Raw genomic sequence first — 15,589 nt, 5'->3', positions numbered from 1 at the left:
CCTTGAGACAAAACGAAAATGGAGTAAAAGTGATTCCTAAGTATTCACAATACCAAATACCAGCATGAGAACACCCCCCAATCTCCCCCAAGTCAAAAGATCATTTTAGATTGTCCACAATAACATTTTCTTAAGCCCTTCATCTTGTTTCTTGACTTAAAATGCAATAAAGTATCACCGGAAGCTGTAATGACATTGACTCTTGAGAAATGATGTCCCACATTCATCATTAGTGAAACATGAATGTCACTGTTGACACAAATTCAATTCTCAATATGCACCTTGAATTTGATCCAAATAAAACTGCAACTTGGTCACAACCAGGCAACATTGTTTTTAATACACTTCAATGAAGCGAACATGAAATGAAAACAAGACAAATGTAACGCTTTACAATTATGAAAGCACAAAGGCATTCATCACAGAATGACGGTTTGGACAATATTGCACTTGGAACAGTACATCGAAAATGTTAAATGAAAAACTGCTTCAATTAGCAACCTCTGTTAACATAAGCACATCTCTTTAATCATAACAACACAAAGTTCATACTTTTAGCGAGCATAACCCCAACCCTGTTTTACAGGTCTGGGAACAGAGGCTCAGATTAAGACCACGCTACAGGTTGTGTGTGTAGCGAATATTCAGCGAATCCCTTAGCATCAGGTCGCGCAGTCGCCAAAGTGCATCGGCCATTGTTTTGTGGGCTCCTTTACTCTTCAGCCAGTGGGACGGCAGTCTACTTTCCTGCTCTTTTGTCAGGCGCACATCTTGTTTTTTAACTAAAATGCAAAAAACACAGTCAAATAACTCAATGTTTCCTCTGTAGCGCGATTGTTCCTCGATTTATGAATGATTTTACGTAAACGGGTTAAAAAGACTGACTTGAAAATGTTTGGTCCCACTTGCTCACAGTAGATGATTCAGATGTGAGACCCTCTATGTAGCTGAGGTAAGCATCAGAGTGGAGGAGCCTCTGGGACTTGGCTGGAGGGGACACAAATAACGGGGTGGAGGGCTGTTGAAGGGCAGCCTGCCCGATCTGGCCTTGTCCTGGGTATGGTGGTGGAGCCGGTTGCCCAGGACTCATCTCAAACGAATACAGTACAATGAACAAATGAGGACAGACAATATTTCATCACTACCACGATCACATTTGCATGTTGAACCTATAGCGACGCTGCTTGTAAATATGCATGTGAATATTGTTTGCCTCTATGAGTATGTAAGTAACTCGGGGTGAAGACAGGATAGAAAAATTCTATCTAAGGCAACATATTTAATATTTTTGTCTTGACTACTTTGTTTTTACTTTGGACCATCGCACGCTTGAAATAAAGCCTTCTTTCTTTACTCATTTCAGCAAAAATTGGAGTATGAATTGAAATCAATATTACATTCAGAGATTAGTCATTACCTGAGATCCATTCCCTGCTCCAATTTCACCGATACCGTTGATGCCTGAGATATTCAATACAAAGACAAGGACTCACAAAACCCATTACTGCAATTCAATCAATGTCATCGGAGCAACACTGGAAATGTCTGGAATTCCAATTATGAACATATAATGCTGACTTATTTAATTTCCTTGTCTTAAGACTGAAGTAATCAAAATATGCTCTGCTTTGAGTAAATCACAAATCCTTTAATCAGCCGGGAGTCTTTCACTAAAGCTCACAGCCTATTGGTACAGGTAGCCCCTCCAGCAAGTCAGATTGGCAGACAGGAAGCAACTGTGGGGGAGACAGGGTGGCTTGACAGCACTCTTACCAAAATATGGCATTCCAGGGAACCCGGGCTTAATGAGAAGAGGATGCTGGGGGTGTAAATGCTCCCCCGTGAGATGTGGTGGTATGCCAGCCATACTAACCATTCCTTGGGGTATCACTGCTGACCTACATGCACCCATCATAGCTTCTTAAGAATGAAGAGCAGCAACACAAAACACAGCAACATGCATTAGTTAATCATGCATCCCTACAAGCATGCATTACATGTTAGTCAATATGAACTCATGTATTCTTTACTGTGAGTGAATGCAAAATAAATGTCATGGGGGGGTCGGGGGGTCACACACAAGCACTACTTTGAAGCCCTTCTTGCCACTCCCATGGGTTTGTTATTGTTATTTTGTGTTATTGAGCAGGACATGAGAAAAAAAAAAAACACATTAAGCAATCACAAACCTCTGCAGAGGGATGCAGAATGGGCCGAAGAGGAGCCCGTTGTTTTTATGTTAATATCGTTATTTTGTACCTTAAAGAGGGAGTTGACGTTTTTCAAAAAGAAATCACTTTGTCGTGTTTGTTCAAACCGCAACCTGACAGTAGCACAGTAGTTATGTTGAGACCATTGGAAATTTTGAATCTGATGCAATGGTCATGACATGTGGGGTCCCTCAAGGGTCAGTCCTTGGACCCTTTTTTCTATGAAATGCGCTATATATAAGTAAAGCTGTGGAGCATGTAGGTTATTGCTTTCCAGTCAAGGTTTTGGCTTGGCCCTTTTTTTTTTTTTTTTTTTTTTTTTTTTTTTTTTTTTTTTTTTTTTTTTTTAATGCGAGACAACATTTTACAAAACAAACATGCTGATGTAATAAGACGTGAGCAGATCAAGCAGGGAAGCTTGTTATTCCAGCCCTCTACAGTACACTGGGAATCCATCTGTAACTCTGAGGGGTTACCTGACACAGGCGTCAAGCAGGGATTTAGCATCCCCATGGGGGTTGGAGCAGGCACCACTCCTATCAGTGCCCCTATTGGGGTACCTGCTCGAGGGGATGTCATGTACTGGGTCCTGTCGCGCTCCTGCTGCTCAGCCACTTTAGCCGCTCGCTCTGCAACGCATCAAATGCAAATGTGACATTTCTTTTGATACATTTTCCCAATCAATGAACACATTTCGTCATGGCCCTCTTCACCTTCATATTCTGCTTTCCTAGAACTTTCCAGGTTCCGCCACTCTGTGCCAACGAGGCGGCTTAGCTCGCCAAAGGAGTAGTCTGGGTGCCGAGCTTTAATGACGGCCCGCATCTCGCTGCTGAACAGGATGTAGCCGCTCATATTGATCTTCCGCTTTGAGCCCTCTTTCTTGGAAAGACCCTTTAGAGATTTGGTTGACTGTGCATACACAGGAGAGAAAATCTCAACAAAAAAAAAAGGCCACAAACTAACAGCTAAGTCCTTCTCTGGCGTGTTTAATTAACAGGCCTGACCTGTGGGGGAGTGTAAGTCATGATATCCATGTCACTACACATGGAAGAATGCATCCGAGGAAGAGAATGATCAAGCTCGCTGTCATCATCCCCAAGCTCCTCCAGCTCCTCATCCGTCATATCGGCAAATTTAGCTTCCAGTTCCTCAATTTTCTTGTCCAGCAAAGGTGACGGCTCTTTTTGGGGAACTATAAGCTTCCTGTGTGAGGAAAAATAGAGAGGCCAATACATTCATGTAAGACACAGAACAGAACGGAACACAATTATATGGAATTATGATTGCCAAATGAAAGGAGACTCTATGATCAAGGCTTGTTGAACAGCATAACACAAAACTAAGGGAAATATTCAACTGCAGCAATTGATTAAAAATGTTGTCAACATTGAAGAGGGACAAACAATTTTGGCCCATATTGAGATCTCAAGCACCCTTGAACATGTTTTTCTATGAAGACTGATAGCAGACAATTCCAACGTATCCCATGAAGTATCCAATCCGTGGTCCTACCTAAAATAGTAGATTTCATCCTCCACCATCTTTCCGGATGATGAAAAGCGCTTCAGGCCTTTGAAGCGCTTCATTTGCTTCTCACTTTCTATGTAGCGACTCTCACAGAGCAAGACGTTCTCTTCAAGTACTTCGGTTGGCCGACAAGACAGGTACTCTTTGAAGGATGACACCACGCATTTCCCTGTGAGACAAGAAATTTGCATGAATCGCACAACTGTGAAATTAATCATTCATTCGATGAATTAGAATTGCTCATACAGTGTGGCAGGCTGTCGATACGATGGTTACCTATAATGCAGGTCATGGGACAAGTCTCTTCAAGGTTACTCAGGAAAACTTCCTTTTTGTAGAACATTTTAGTGGGCTCATGCTCCGTTTCCTCGGGATGGATGAAGATTGGACCGAAAAAGTAGCCGGCTCCATCGCGCATCCACATTTTTTCAATCCTGTACAACAAATTTTAAGTCTCTTGTTGGAGAGAAAACCATTTTTTTTAGTGTACCTGGCATCAAGGGTTCATGATTTACGTGGATTGAGATTCAGAGGTGGGGAACTCAAGTCACATGACTTGATTTGACTCTGGCTGAAGTCGGCCATTTTGGGATTTGGCACTGGCTTGCTATTTGAACACTTGATTTACACTTGAGCCACACGACTTGCATGTTTACATTGGAAACATCTTACGACTTGCACACATGTGTTACCCCCACCTCCAGTTAAACGTGTCCCAATTGCTTCCGAGGTTTATCGCATTTAAACCCGCACTGACGCATTTACTCCACCTGCCCACTCGGTGGCGCACTAGCCCATGAGAGCCAATGTAGACGCAGTCTCCCACTTTCAGCCACAGGTTGTTGTAGCAGAGCTGTTCATAGTAGTGGCATCCTGCTTCCCCGTTGGCCATCTCCAGTGGAACATCTTCCCTCTCCTGCAGATATAAAATAGAGGACTGAGAGCGGCAAGTGAATGTTATTGATTACCACAGACAAGGGCCTTTTACCTTGTCTATGCTGCTACATTCTGTCACTTTGGTTTCGTCTGTAATTTCTGTGAGTTCCTCTTCTCTCTCGTCCTTCTCTTCTTCTTTCGCGGCAAATATAGATGCTACCCGTACAACGGGCAGAGGCACTTCTCTTGGGATAAAGCGAACCGAGTTCAAGGGCATGGTCCACAACTTGATCTTCTTGAAGGACTTGGACTTGGCAGAGTAACGTGACTCGCAGACATGCACGTCCTCTGCCCTGAAGCCTTCTGGGTAAAGTTTGAAGTACTCCTTGAAATCCGGCAAGAAAAAATGTCAACTGGCATCTAGACATTACATAGCAGTTGCTCGGGTGACACACAGAGTGGTTACCTTTACAAACATAACCACGCATTTGCCTAAAATCTTGCTGATCCGCGCTTTGTTGTAATAGTCGCTCTTGAATACTTCTTTCTCCAAGAACTTTCGTGTAGCGACATGGAACGTCTCATTTGGCCTGTAGAACCAGCAGCCGTAGAGCCACTTCTCACCTGAAATGATTGAAGGACGATAATCAAGCAAGCACACAGAAAGAGGACAGCGGGTGCAAATAAAGAGAGAGCTTTTCTTGCATGAATGATCTTCAGCTCGCAGGCACTGACCGGTGTCATCTTGCCACAGGCGTTCGATGTAGATGATGTGAGGTTGGAGGTTCAGCTCGGCAGGCTCCACGTACACGTAGTCTCCAACACAATACATGCTGTCTTTGAAGCTGCAGTCTTGGCTGTATGTGCGCTGCGCGCTCAGCTGCCAGGAACCTCCGACAGATTCCTCCCGCTTTTCAGCTTCTGGAAATTCACAGCGTGCTCTCTTGACAACAGGTGCCATACGTGTGGCGATATGCCAGGAAAAGACTTGAAACGGTGATTCCCAACCACATTAGTGTGCCGCAGTAAATTACCGGTAGCCAATTTCTACTAATCGGTCCGTTTTTTTTTTTTAAACTACGAACAATCTATCTGTTTATAAAGTGATGCCAGCGATGTAAAATTAAGAGGCAGAACAATTAAATGTTCTTCCACTACATGGCAGGAGATCAACATTATTTCAGTGGACGTATATATACTGTATAGTGGTACCTCGACTTACGAAATTAATTGATTCTGGAAGACATTTCTGAACTAGAAAATTTTGTACGTAGAGACGCGTCCATGTTAATGCCCTAATCCGTCCCAAGCCCCCCCAAAATTCAGACATAAATGTTTTCTAAAGCATAAACATGCACAAAATGTCATAAATACACGTTACAATTAGATTATTGCGCAATAAATTTGAGTTGTGCATAATGTAAAAAACAAAGAATAGAGTAAAGAATAAAAATGATGGCCTTTTAACTTTTAACTGCGTCCTCATTGTGCCCCCTTTAGTTCATGTTCTCTCTCAGAAGTGGTTTTTGCCTGGCGTTTTGTAAAGAACTGATCGAAGGGCGTTTTGCTTTTGTTGGCTTTCAACAATCCTTCGAAAATGTCCAAGGCAGACATCTGCATAGTGAGCGATCGCCTGACCGGTGACTTTTTCTGGGTGATTCACATTTACGTAAAATTATCGCAACACCTCATAATCTGATTGGCGAACGATGAGGACGCTGCATAGACACATATCTATCGATCTACACACATAGACACATACGGTAGAGGTTTCTTTCGTAACGAGAGGCAATATTTTCCTGTCGAGATGTTTCGGAACTTGAAACGTTCGTATGAAGAGACGTTCGTAAGTAGAGGTACCACTGTACTGTCTGTTTTGTGACAATTTGGTTTGGCAGTTTCCTGTGATATTTTTATAATACAGTATAAAATATGTGCATTGGCTCAACAAAGGTTGAGAAACCCGGACTTAAACATAGAGAAAGTCGAAATATGTATCGAGTTAAATACCCATTTTCTCTTCTTCCCTCTTGATTTTGTCTTCCTCCATCTCTTTGGGGAGCTTTTGTTTCTTCTCTTTGTCCACATCATTATGCAGATGCTTGGATGTATAGCTCAGAGCAGGAGACATCAAAATCTCTCCATTCTTACATAGCTCATCCCGGATCCTGATGAAGAACTGCTGCAGCTCGACGGCATCTTCAAAGATTTCAGAATCTGTCCTGTCGTGACAAATGACACAAGAATAATCCTCACTGCACGCAACATGTTTCGGTCCGAACTGGGTGACGATATCTCACCTATTTAGCTGTCTGGCCTTTTCCAGCACTTCAAACATGTGGTCCTGAAATACATCCAGCCTCATATAGTGTCCTCCATCCACATTCTTTCTGATGATCTCAAAATTGAGGGGGGGCTTCTTTGGGTTTGCGGGGTCAATGGCCGGGATCTCGGCCAGAGAATCGCTGTAGCACCGCCCCTCATCATCTTGGTGGCCAAGCACCGAGACAAAAAGGCTGCGGAGGAGCTCCTGGATGAGGCGAGGCACATCGGGAACGTAGGCGTCCTCCCCACCTTCTAGGGCGTGCCTTGTCTCCAGCAGCACCCGGTGCAGCACCAGAGCATCCCGGTAAATCAGAGACTCGGGCTCATTGTACGTACACGCGTTGTTGAACATGAGCACCAAGTCTTCGACCAGTGCGTCGACATCCTGATACTTATTGGCCAACATGTGGCTCTTGATCTTCTCCATGTCCACCGGTTTCTTGATCGCTATGTAGTAATCCGGCAGCTCGGCGCGGGACGGAAGACGCAGGAAGATCGTGCTGAGGCGACGGCCGCGCTTATCCGTGTAGTTCTTGACGGACTCGTACAACTCGTTCAGTTTCTGTTGCAAGGGTGTGAGATACTTGGATTTCTTCAGGGTCATGTTTGTCTTTCCTGAAAGCAATGACATTGATTGAACGGAATGAACGTTGTGTTTGGTGGCTACAGATGGTTTTTGACATAGTGGAATCCAATTTTCAATTCATACAAATCAGTCAATCATGTCATCGCCACTATCAACTATACAAACCATTCATACGATGTAAAAATGCAATATAACAGCACGCAAGTATATCTTTTATATATATAAATATCAGAATTCAGGTTGTAAATGTAGATCAGTGCTTCTGTTAGTACTCAGACTACCAGGGAAGTCCTTGCTGTCCCTGACGATCCACCACTGATACAAATACATTCAGATGTGGTCTCTAGCGAAAGATTTCATATCAATGGCATTGGGCAAAAAGCTTCTAGGTCCAAATTCAGTTCAATTAATATTTTCAGAAATCTCTGGCTCGCTCCCTTTGACAATGCTCAGGAAGCATCCTTTTTTTTGGGGGGGGGGGGTCTTCTCAAAAATGATGGTTTTGGAAATGAGAGGATCCAACCTGACACCACTGATGTACAAAAGAAGACTCCAGTATTTGCCTTGTTGGAAGTCAGAGTGCGCTTAAAGTCTGAAGTCACCTACTTATTTTCATCTTTGAGGACACCATGTCATCCTCATCAGTCACTGGTCCAAGATCCTTGCGTCTGTCTGTCATTATTTTCTCCAGTACATCAGCATCATTGAAGACCTGAGGGGAAAAAACACACACACATTTTAGCCACAAATGATCAAGAAATGAAAACATATTTCAGTGTTAACCCTCGTAACTTGTGAGCCCTCCTCGTTGTAGTGTCGAGCATTGCGAAACATCAGCTTCATGTCCTCCACCATGGCATCTTCACTGAGATACTTGTCGGAACGGATGTTATGCTCGATGGTCCTCAAGTCCACGGGCTCCAAGATGACTTTGTAGTAGTCGGGGTAGTCCTTTTTGGAGGGCTTTACCATAAAGAGGTCACACAGTCGCCTGCCGGTGCCCGCCTCCCGCGCGTCGGTCACAGAAGCGAAAAGAGCTTTCATTCGGTTTTTCTTGGTATTCTTCTTGTGACTGAAAAACGAGAGCGACAAACAGGCGTCAGTCACGTACTTGCAAATTAAAATCGCACGCGCAGGAGAGTGACAGTGAGGACCTTTTTCTCTTGGTGCTACTGGCATCAGAGTTGGCACAGGAAAGCATACTGTCTCCATCGTCGTCATCTCTCTGTAAAAGCTCCTTTCGTTTGATCTGATCGGAACACAATCGATGTTCAGTTTCACAAGTCTCGCTTCAAATTAACTCACCGAATTGCGGAAAATCGGACCGACCTGCTGAATGTGCTGCAATTTAAGCGCGCGCTTATAGATGGAGGAGTGGGGAACATTGTAACGCTTGGCGTTCTCAAACATCAGCGTTAGATCGGAGTCCATCTGCTCAACGCTGTCGTACTCGTTGGTCTTCATTTTGTTCCTGTGGGGAATGAAGGGCTTTCACATTTGGGAAGGAGGGCACAGAATTACTCTCTGGCAAAGGGAGTGTATGCGACACCTAAGGAGTATACAGTACAATCAAGAGAGACGCCAATGATGAATCAGTGAAGAAGACATGTCCAAATGATATGCAGATTGGGGTGGAGCCTAAATTCGGATACGTTCTACTTTTGTTTTGAACAGTTCCTGCGTGAATGGCATAAACCCTCTGAATGTCAGTTCACTCTCTACTTCTTCTCTGAATATTTTTACAAGGACCAAAATCAAGTCAAATTAAACAAATAAAAGTCACATCAAGCAAATTGGACAAATCTTCATGTTTTGGTCACTGGCAGCCTGATTTTCTTTTCTCCCAATGATGTCTAACAATATTAAACTCCGATTCCTTCATGGCCAATTCATTTATTTATTTTTTTGAAATGTAGAAATTGGTAACAGCCGATTTCGTACTTGATCTGATGGAGGCACAAGGGCTGAGTGATCTGCTGGTAGTAGTCGGGGTAATCCTTCCTGGAGGGCAACTCCAGGAAGGGTTCAGAGATTAGGAGACCCTGGCTGTTCCTGGCGCCGCGTACAGCTTCATACAGCTGGAAGATCGGGTTACTCATGTCGATGTTAGTGGTCAGACTCTCCGCCTCGGACTCGCCTTCGTCGTAGTGAACAGATCCTGGGCAATGCGGGGAAGAAAGAACCAGACCACGGCAATTGTTTTCATATGAGTCCATCTTGAAAATGATGCGTACGTTTGGTTTGAAATGATGCAAACATGTACCGGAAAGTATTCCGTCCTCGTCGCTTTCATATTGCAGAGCCATGCTAATTGCCGAGAGGCGCTCACCCTGAGCATACCTCCTATGCCTGGAGTTGAAAATAAAAAAATTAATAAAATGAACTTTGAATACAGAATGAATTATTCCTTCACATAATTCACCTTATTGTATGTTGCTGTTACCTGATACGAACGCTGGACTTGACCGGATCTCCGTGTTCAATCTCTGACTTTTTTTGTGCAAAAATCTTTTTAATAGTGTTTGCATCCTGAACGCAAATGCAATGCAAGAAATGAAAAACAAACTGTTGCCTTCAAATGTCCATGGGCTGCACATCGGAGTCTCGGCTACACACTCACCTTAAAGACCTGTGACCCGGGCTCATTGTAAGTCTTGGCATTTTTTACCAATAAATCGATATCTTTAGCCATGGCAATGACGCTCCTGTAGTGGCCCATCTGAAACCAAATACATTTCACAATCATTAACATCATTCGGGGTTGTACCTAAAAGAGATAAGTGCATATCGGAAGCAGCAGACGAGTACAAGCGTGATACCTGAATCTTCTGCGCGATGAGTTTCAGATCTATCGGCTCCTTGATGATTGCGTAATAATCCGGATATTGCTAACCCAAACATTGCACGTTAGATCGCCATCATTTAAGATGGAAAGAATGACTTTGAACAGTTTTGTACCGCTTTGGAGGGCAGCCTCTGAAAGAGATCGCTGACCAGGCGGCCAGAGGGCTCAGCATACGTCACCACGGCATCGAGGAGATGCTCAAGGACATCTCTCAAGCAGGTCGGCGCACTCTGTCAGGATACGAGTAGTCAGATTTACGACAATGAAATGTAAAAAGCAAAAAGTTTCAATGGATTTGGACCTCAAATTTTTTTCATTTGGGGAGTCATGTTGGTTGACTGACTAGGACATCTGGCTCATAGTTCAGAGGTCATGGATGCAAATTAGAGTTGAATATTTAATGGGATTCAATTCAACATCGTGATGTAGTCAAATGCAATTTTCAAATCGCAAAGGCTGAAATTTGGGTGACGGGGGGGGGGGTGCTTCATCTCGGTTGGTCAGTCAGTAGGCTTTATTTTTACATGCGGGAGTGGCTTAATTGAAGACAAAATTGTTTTCTTCAGGTACTAAAAAGAAAAAAAAAGATCTCACTTGCCATTGTGAAATTCAGAAAATCGTTTAATCATTCATTACTCCAATCACTTTCCATCTCATGTACTCATAGACAAGTTTGTATGTGAGGTTGACATGCCCATAAAAATACAATAGCAGCTGCGAATGAATTGAGGATGGTCATGATGATCGATGATTTAATAATAAATTAATCATTCAGGATTTTGTTGACTGTGGAGAACTCATTGCTGAGGTTTGAAGCACTCAAGAAAAATGGAGTCCACTACACGGCTGCAAACAGCAGAGGTACTCTCCATTCAGTCTCTACTAGGATTGCTCCAAAAATAACATCAAGATGAGGCATTGAAAAGTGTACGTGAGGTTTAAGCTACCGGACATATTTCACATTTTCAGCCAGCAGGTTTTTACCAAATTTCATGACATTACATGACAACAACGATTGCCTTCAAATGATTATTACTCGACTCACCTCATCCTCAGTCGACCCGCTGGGGACATCCTGGGCATCGTAGCCGGCCTCGTCTTCCTCGTCGTCATCGCCCGGCTGAACAAATTCATTCTTGGTACGTTGGTACAGGTCCCACAGTTTGCAGGCCGCCCGGAATTCAGCGCTGTCAGACTGGTCAAGAGAAACAAGTTTACCGATAAGTTTCCTGAAGAGTTATTTTACATTACAAGGACACATGTATTCCAAACCTGGCCATACTGGAATTATTTAGTTATTTATGGATGTTGCTTTTTTTTCAGTGGGGTACTGTCACCCTAAATTAAAAAACCCAACTGTTAGCACAAAGTTAGATCCAAACTGTCTTAAATCCATGTTCAGCCTTTCACGATGTGTCACTGGTATAGATAGCTAAACAAAAATAGCCAACTGTTAGCACAAAGTTAGATCCAAACTGTCTTTTAAATCCATGTTCAGCCTTTCACGATGTGTCGCTGGTATAGATAGCTAAACAAAACTAGATTATTTGGAGTTAATAATTTTAGAATGATTACCTATGATCACTCACAACACTCGTGCTGCGGCACACTTGTTGGGAATCACTCATCTCGCCGAAAACAGACTGATTAATTATTCAAGCAGTGGGCCTAACTACTTGTGTCTGCTGGGGTTTGACCTTGTAATATGTTTTGGCATTGTGAAACAGCAACTGGAAGTCACTGGTGAGCTGTTCGACGTCATCGTATTCCTCCATCTTTAATTTCTGCTGGATCTTCATCATGTCAATGGGCTGAGACACGACATGGTAATAGTCCGGCTGGTTCCTTGAAATGGAAAGTGGATGACATGAGGGTCACGGTTAGTTCATTCAAATAATAACACGGCAACCTTGCGCTCACCTTCGTTTCGGGGCTCTGATGAACAGCTCGCACAACATTCTGCCTTGGTCATCCTTGTAGTCTCTGACTGTGTTGTACAGTTCATGGCACACAGCAATCTGAAAGCCCACAAGTCAACGCTCACATGCAACTACGATATCGACATCAGCTATGACATCATTCAGATTGTGGAAAAAAAATATGAAAAGTGACAATTACAGGATCCACGGTTGGAATGTTTGAGGTCTTTTTCCTCTTTCGCCCACTTGAAGACATTAAGGATGAAGGATGGCTATCGTCAAAATCTCCTCCACTCACACTGCTAGAGGGCGAAGTCGCCCTTCTTCTTTTCAAGGCCATGACGAAGCCCTGAAGCAAAGGGCAAGTAAAATCATGAGTTCATTTCACATGTCAAGAGACAATGATCATACCTCACTCAAATGAAACTTCTTATGTCAGTGAGTGGGGGAGAGGGGAAGGACGCATAGTATGAGAAAAAGTTTCTATACTACACGAGTCAAAAAAGGTTGGGAACCACTATACAGTACTAAATGGCAGAAGGTCCAACAAAGGTCTGTTTCCACCTGTTGCCATCTACTGTATACACCAGAATCAGTGCTTGACGTTCAATTAAACAAGCCCAGACTTCACACCAAGTAAATAATTTATGATGACATTGAGACATCATTGTCATTATTTTAGTCAATATATATATATATAAATTATTTTTGGGTGACCGATTTCATCTGGTGGCATGCCGCTTAGTTTTTCCAATGTAAAATAAACTATTGTGAAAAAGCTATGAATAATTTGGTGCTATTTGGAGACAATCCTAAAATGCACTGTCGTCAAAACTTATTAATGCTCATGCCCTACTTGTTTCAGTAGCTTTTTGTTTGCTGAACAACAAAATTCACGAGCATCAAAACATTTCCTAGTTCAATTAAAATTGGTATTTAATCTTTTTTGTCATACTGTTCACATTATGACAGCATGAGACAAAACCCAGCAACTCATCAAAAATATCACACCACTACAAAGCTTTGAACAGGATGTCCTCATAGGGATGTGGCCAGTAAGGATAGAGTGTCACAGGTGTCATCAGCAGAGAGACTGGAAGAGTTACAGAAAGGTACAGATGGGGTCGTCCTTGGATATGTATCGATCGATTCATGTATATGACACCTGTTGTGAACTTGAACTCTGTTTTACAGAACAGCAAGTTGTACAAATAGAACTAGAACATTCAACAGTTGGGCTTGGTATTGCATTTTCGGCTCATCCTGAAATCTCACCTGAAAGCCAACTATGCCAAACTTTTTGAGAGTGGGGTAGGAGTAGATTGAGAAAGACTTATCGAGTGTAAACATTATTGTGGGGATATTGTTATTATCTGAGCTTGGTCAAGTCATGGTTCAGCAATAAAATATATTTTTTCTTCAAGCCTTGACATCAGCTTTGAAAATGTTAATATTATGATGCAATTTTCAATTATACATGTTTGCAGCGTTAAGATCCAATTTATGTTTAATATTAATTCCGCGTTTGTTATTTGCAGTTGTCAGGCGAATTATAGTTTGTCCTTTCCTTTGCTTCAAGTTATGTCACTGAAGAATGACTTGACGTTCATCCCCCTGCACGTATGGAGGTTTTTTTCTGCCCTCCAGGCCCCGGCACGCCCGCACGTATGGCGGCTGTCCGCGCACCTGAGCAGCACCTGTGCCCGTCTAGGCGCGCGCAACACAGCAAACATTAGCAAAACACTCAAACGGTTAGCCTTCCAAAAATGTAAAAAACGCCAAAGCCGAGACAAAGGCGTGCACTGTGTCTGTTAACGCCACACAGCCACCGTGAACTGCACCAAGGAATGCTCTTTTTGCAATAAGAACATCATTTGAGTTCGACCACTTGACATGGTTGGCGTTTACCTTTCGCGTTTAAAGACCCACAGAATCTTGACCCAGAAGACAGCCAATCACTCATCGATTTTACATACTCAGACAGCAGTGTGAAGTTGGCGATCACGTTAAGACGACTTCCGTCACCTTTTGCCTTCAAAACAAAAGCTTTTCAGGAACTGCACTTTCTTTAAAATGTAATGTTTCTTTCAAATTAGAGATGTCATTGTACTTATACAAACATTCTGTACTTAAGAAGCGCAGGTATGTGTGTTAAATAATAATAATAAATCCATTCAACTCCTCTAAATAAGTCGAGGTTTTAAAAAGCCCTAAGTACAAAACTCAAAGGTAAAAATGAATTTTTAATCTCAATTTATATACAGAAGCCGTTTTGCTAGGTTTGCTAAAAAAAAAAAAAGTAACGAATTCCTCTGTACACAAAATAATTGTCCTCTTTTTTTAAAACCTTATATAATGATTATATATAATCAAATGCTCATACTGAGAATGGGGAAAAAAATACTGGGCACAGCGTTTCATGTCCTGCATGTGCAAAACAAAACAATGAAAAATAAGGGGAAAAAAATGCCACAAGCTGGTGGTTTTTAGGCGAGCACAAGACAACACACACCACTAATTATACCTGTAGGCGACAACATCATCATTTTTGATCATGTTTAATTTCCACCCGTTAGTCCCCAAGATCACAACCAACCAACCGATCAATCAATCAATCAATCAATCAATCAATCAATCAATCAATCAATCAATCAATCAATCAATCGTTCAAGCAAGCGTGGACCGTTGTCACAAAATAGATAGAGATTAAAGCAAACTATAACTTTTTTCCCGATGAAATAATCCTTCTGGAGTGTAAAGCACTTTCCCAAACCTCACTGTCTTCATGCACTCCAGGGAGGATTCTTGTATCATCCACGGCACTTCCGTCATTTATCTTGATGTCAATCACATCTTTAAAATGTTTTTCCTTGAGCATTTTGAGGGGGAAAAAAGCACACACAGAGCCAGGTCAGGTGAGTATGGTGGTTCGTCCATCATGGCGATGTTCTTCTCGGCCAGGAGCTGTCAGATGCTCGGAGCTTTGTGAGCAGGCGTATTGTCAATGGGAAGCAACTGTGTCATCTTGCCACAACACTTGCCTCTTGTCTCGTACTGAGTGAAGCAAATGCCACATCTCTTTGTAGACGTGCTGGTTGATCATCTGGCCCACATTAAAGAGGATAACATGGGAGTTTTAAATTTGGCTTTGAAATATGTCTTTTGTGACACCACTCCTGGAACCTTTCTGACACATATCCTACAGCAAGAGAACTACCACGCGACTCATTTCCTGTTAAATAAAGTGAACTTTACAGGGGAAAAAAAACATCATATACTGTACAGTTTTTTTAGATGG

General features: G+C 42.6%; 1 protein-coding gene across 3 annotated transcripts; it reads right to left on the bottom strand.

The window, feature by feature from the left end:
* Positions 1 to 314: 314 nt before the first annotated feature.
* On the bottom strand, positions 315 to 15,289 carry LOC109522349 (protein polybromo-1-like). 3 transcript variants are annotated; one of them, XM_019880856.1, is made up of 30 exons: positions 15,065 to 15,289; positions 12,491 to 12,640; positions 12,293 to 12,390; positions 12,070 to 12,217; positions 11,418 to 11,567; positions 10,486 to 10,602; positions 10,347 to 10,415; positions 10,148 to 10,246; positions 9,971 to 10,056; positions 9,791 to 9,876; positions 9,469 to 9,685; positions 8,857 to 8,998; positions 8,682 to 8,776; positions 8,320 to 8,599; positions 8,134 to 8,239; positions 6,917 to 7,556; positions 6,627 to 6,838; positions 5,352 to 5,537; positions 5,083 to 5,240; positions 4,729 to 5,001; positions 4,511 to 4,677; positions 4,017 to 4,174; positions 3,726 to 3,909; positions 3,218 to 3,416; positions 2,924 to 3,122; positions 2,687 to 2,839; positions 1,774 to 1,920; positions 1,418 to 1,461; positions 886 to 1,090; positions 315 to 782 (listed from the first exon to the last, which is right to left on the bottom strand). In XM_019880856.1, the coding sequence occupies exons 1-30, from the start codon at positions 15,167 to 15,169 to the stop codon at positions 619 to 621; spliced, it is 5,037 nt and encodes a 1,678-aa protein (XP_019736415.1). In that variant the 5' UTR covers positions 15,170 to 15,289; the 3' UTR covers positions 315 to 618. The 3 variants fall into 3 exon arrangements, with proteins under 3 accessions (XP_019736415.1, XP_019736416.1, XP_019736417.1); XM_019880857.1 differs by having other exon boundaries at positions 4,511 to 4,656; XM_019880858.1 differs by having other exon boundaries at positions 1,774 to 1,917; positions 4,511 to 4,656.
* Between the last annotated feature and the right edge of the window lie 300 nt (positions 15,290 to 15,589).

The sequence above is a fragment of the Hippocampus comes genome, unplaced genomic scaffold, assembly GCF_001891065.2.
Source record: "Hippocampus comes isolate QL1 unplaced genomic scaffold, H_comes_QL1_v1.1 scaffold68, whole genome shotgun sequence".
NCBI classification, from domain to species: domain Eukaryota; kingdom Metazoa; phylum Chordata; class Actinopteri; order Syngnathiformes; family Syngnathidae; genus Hippocampus; species Hippocampus comes.
The sequence above is the reverse complement of the archived record's forward strand: the minus strand, read 5'-3'. Positions and strand labels throughout refer to the sequence as shown.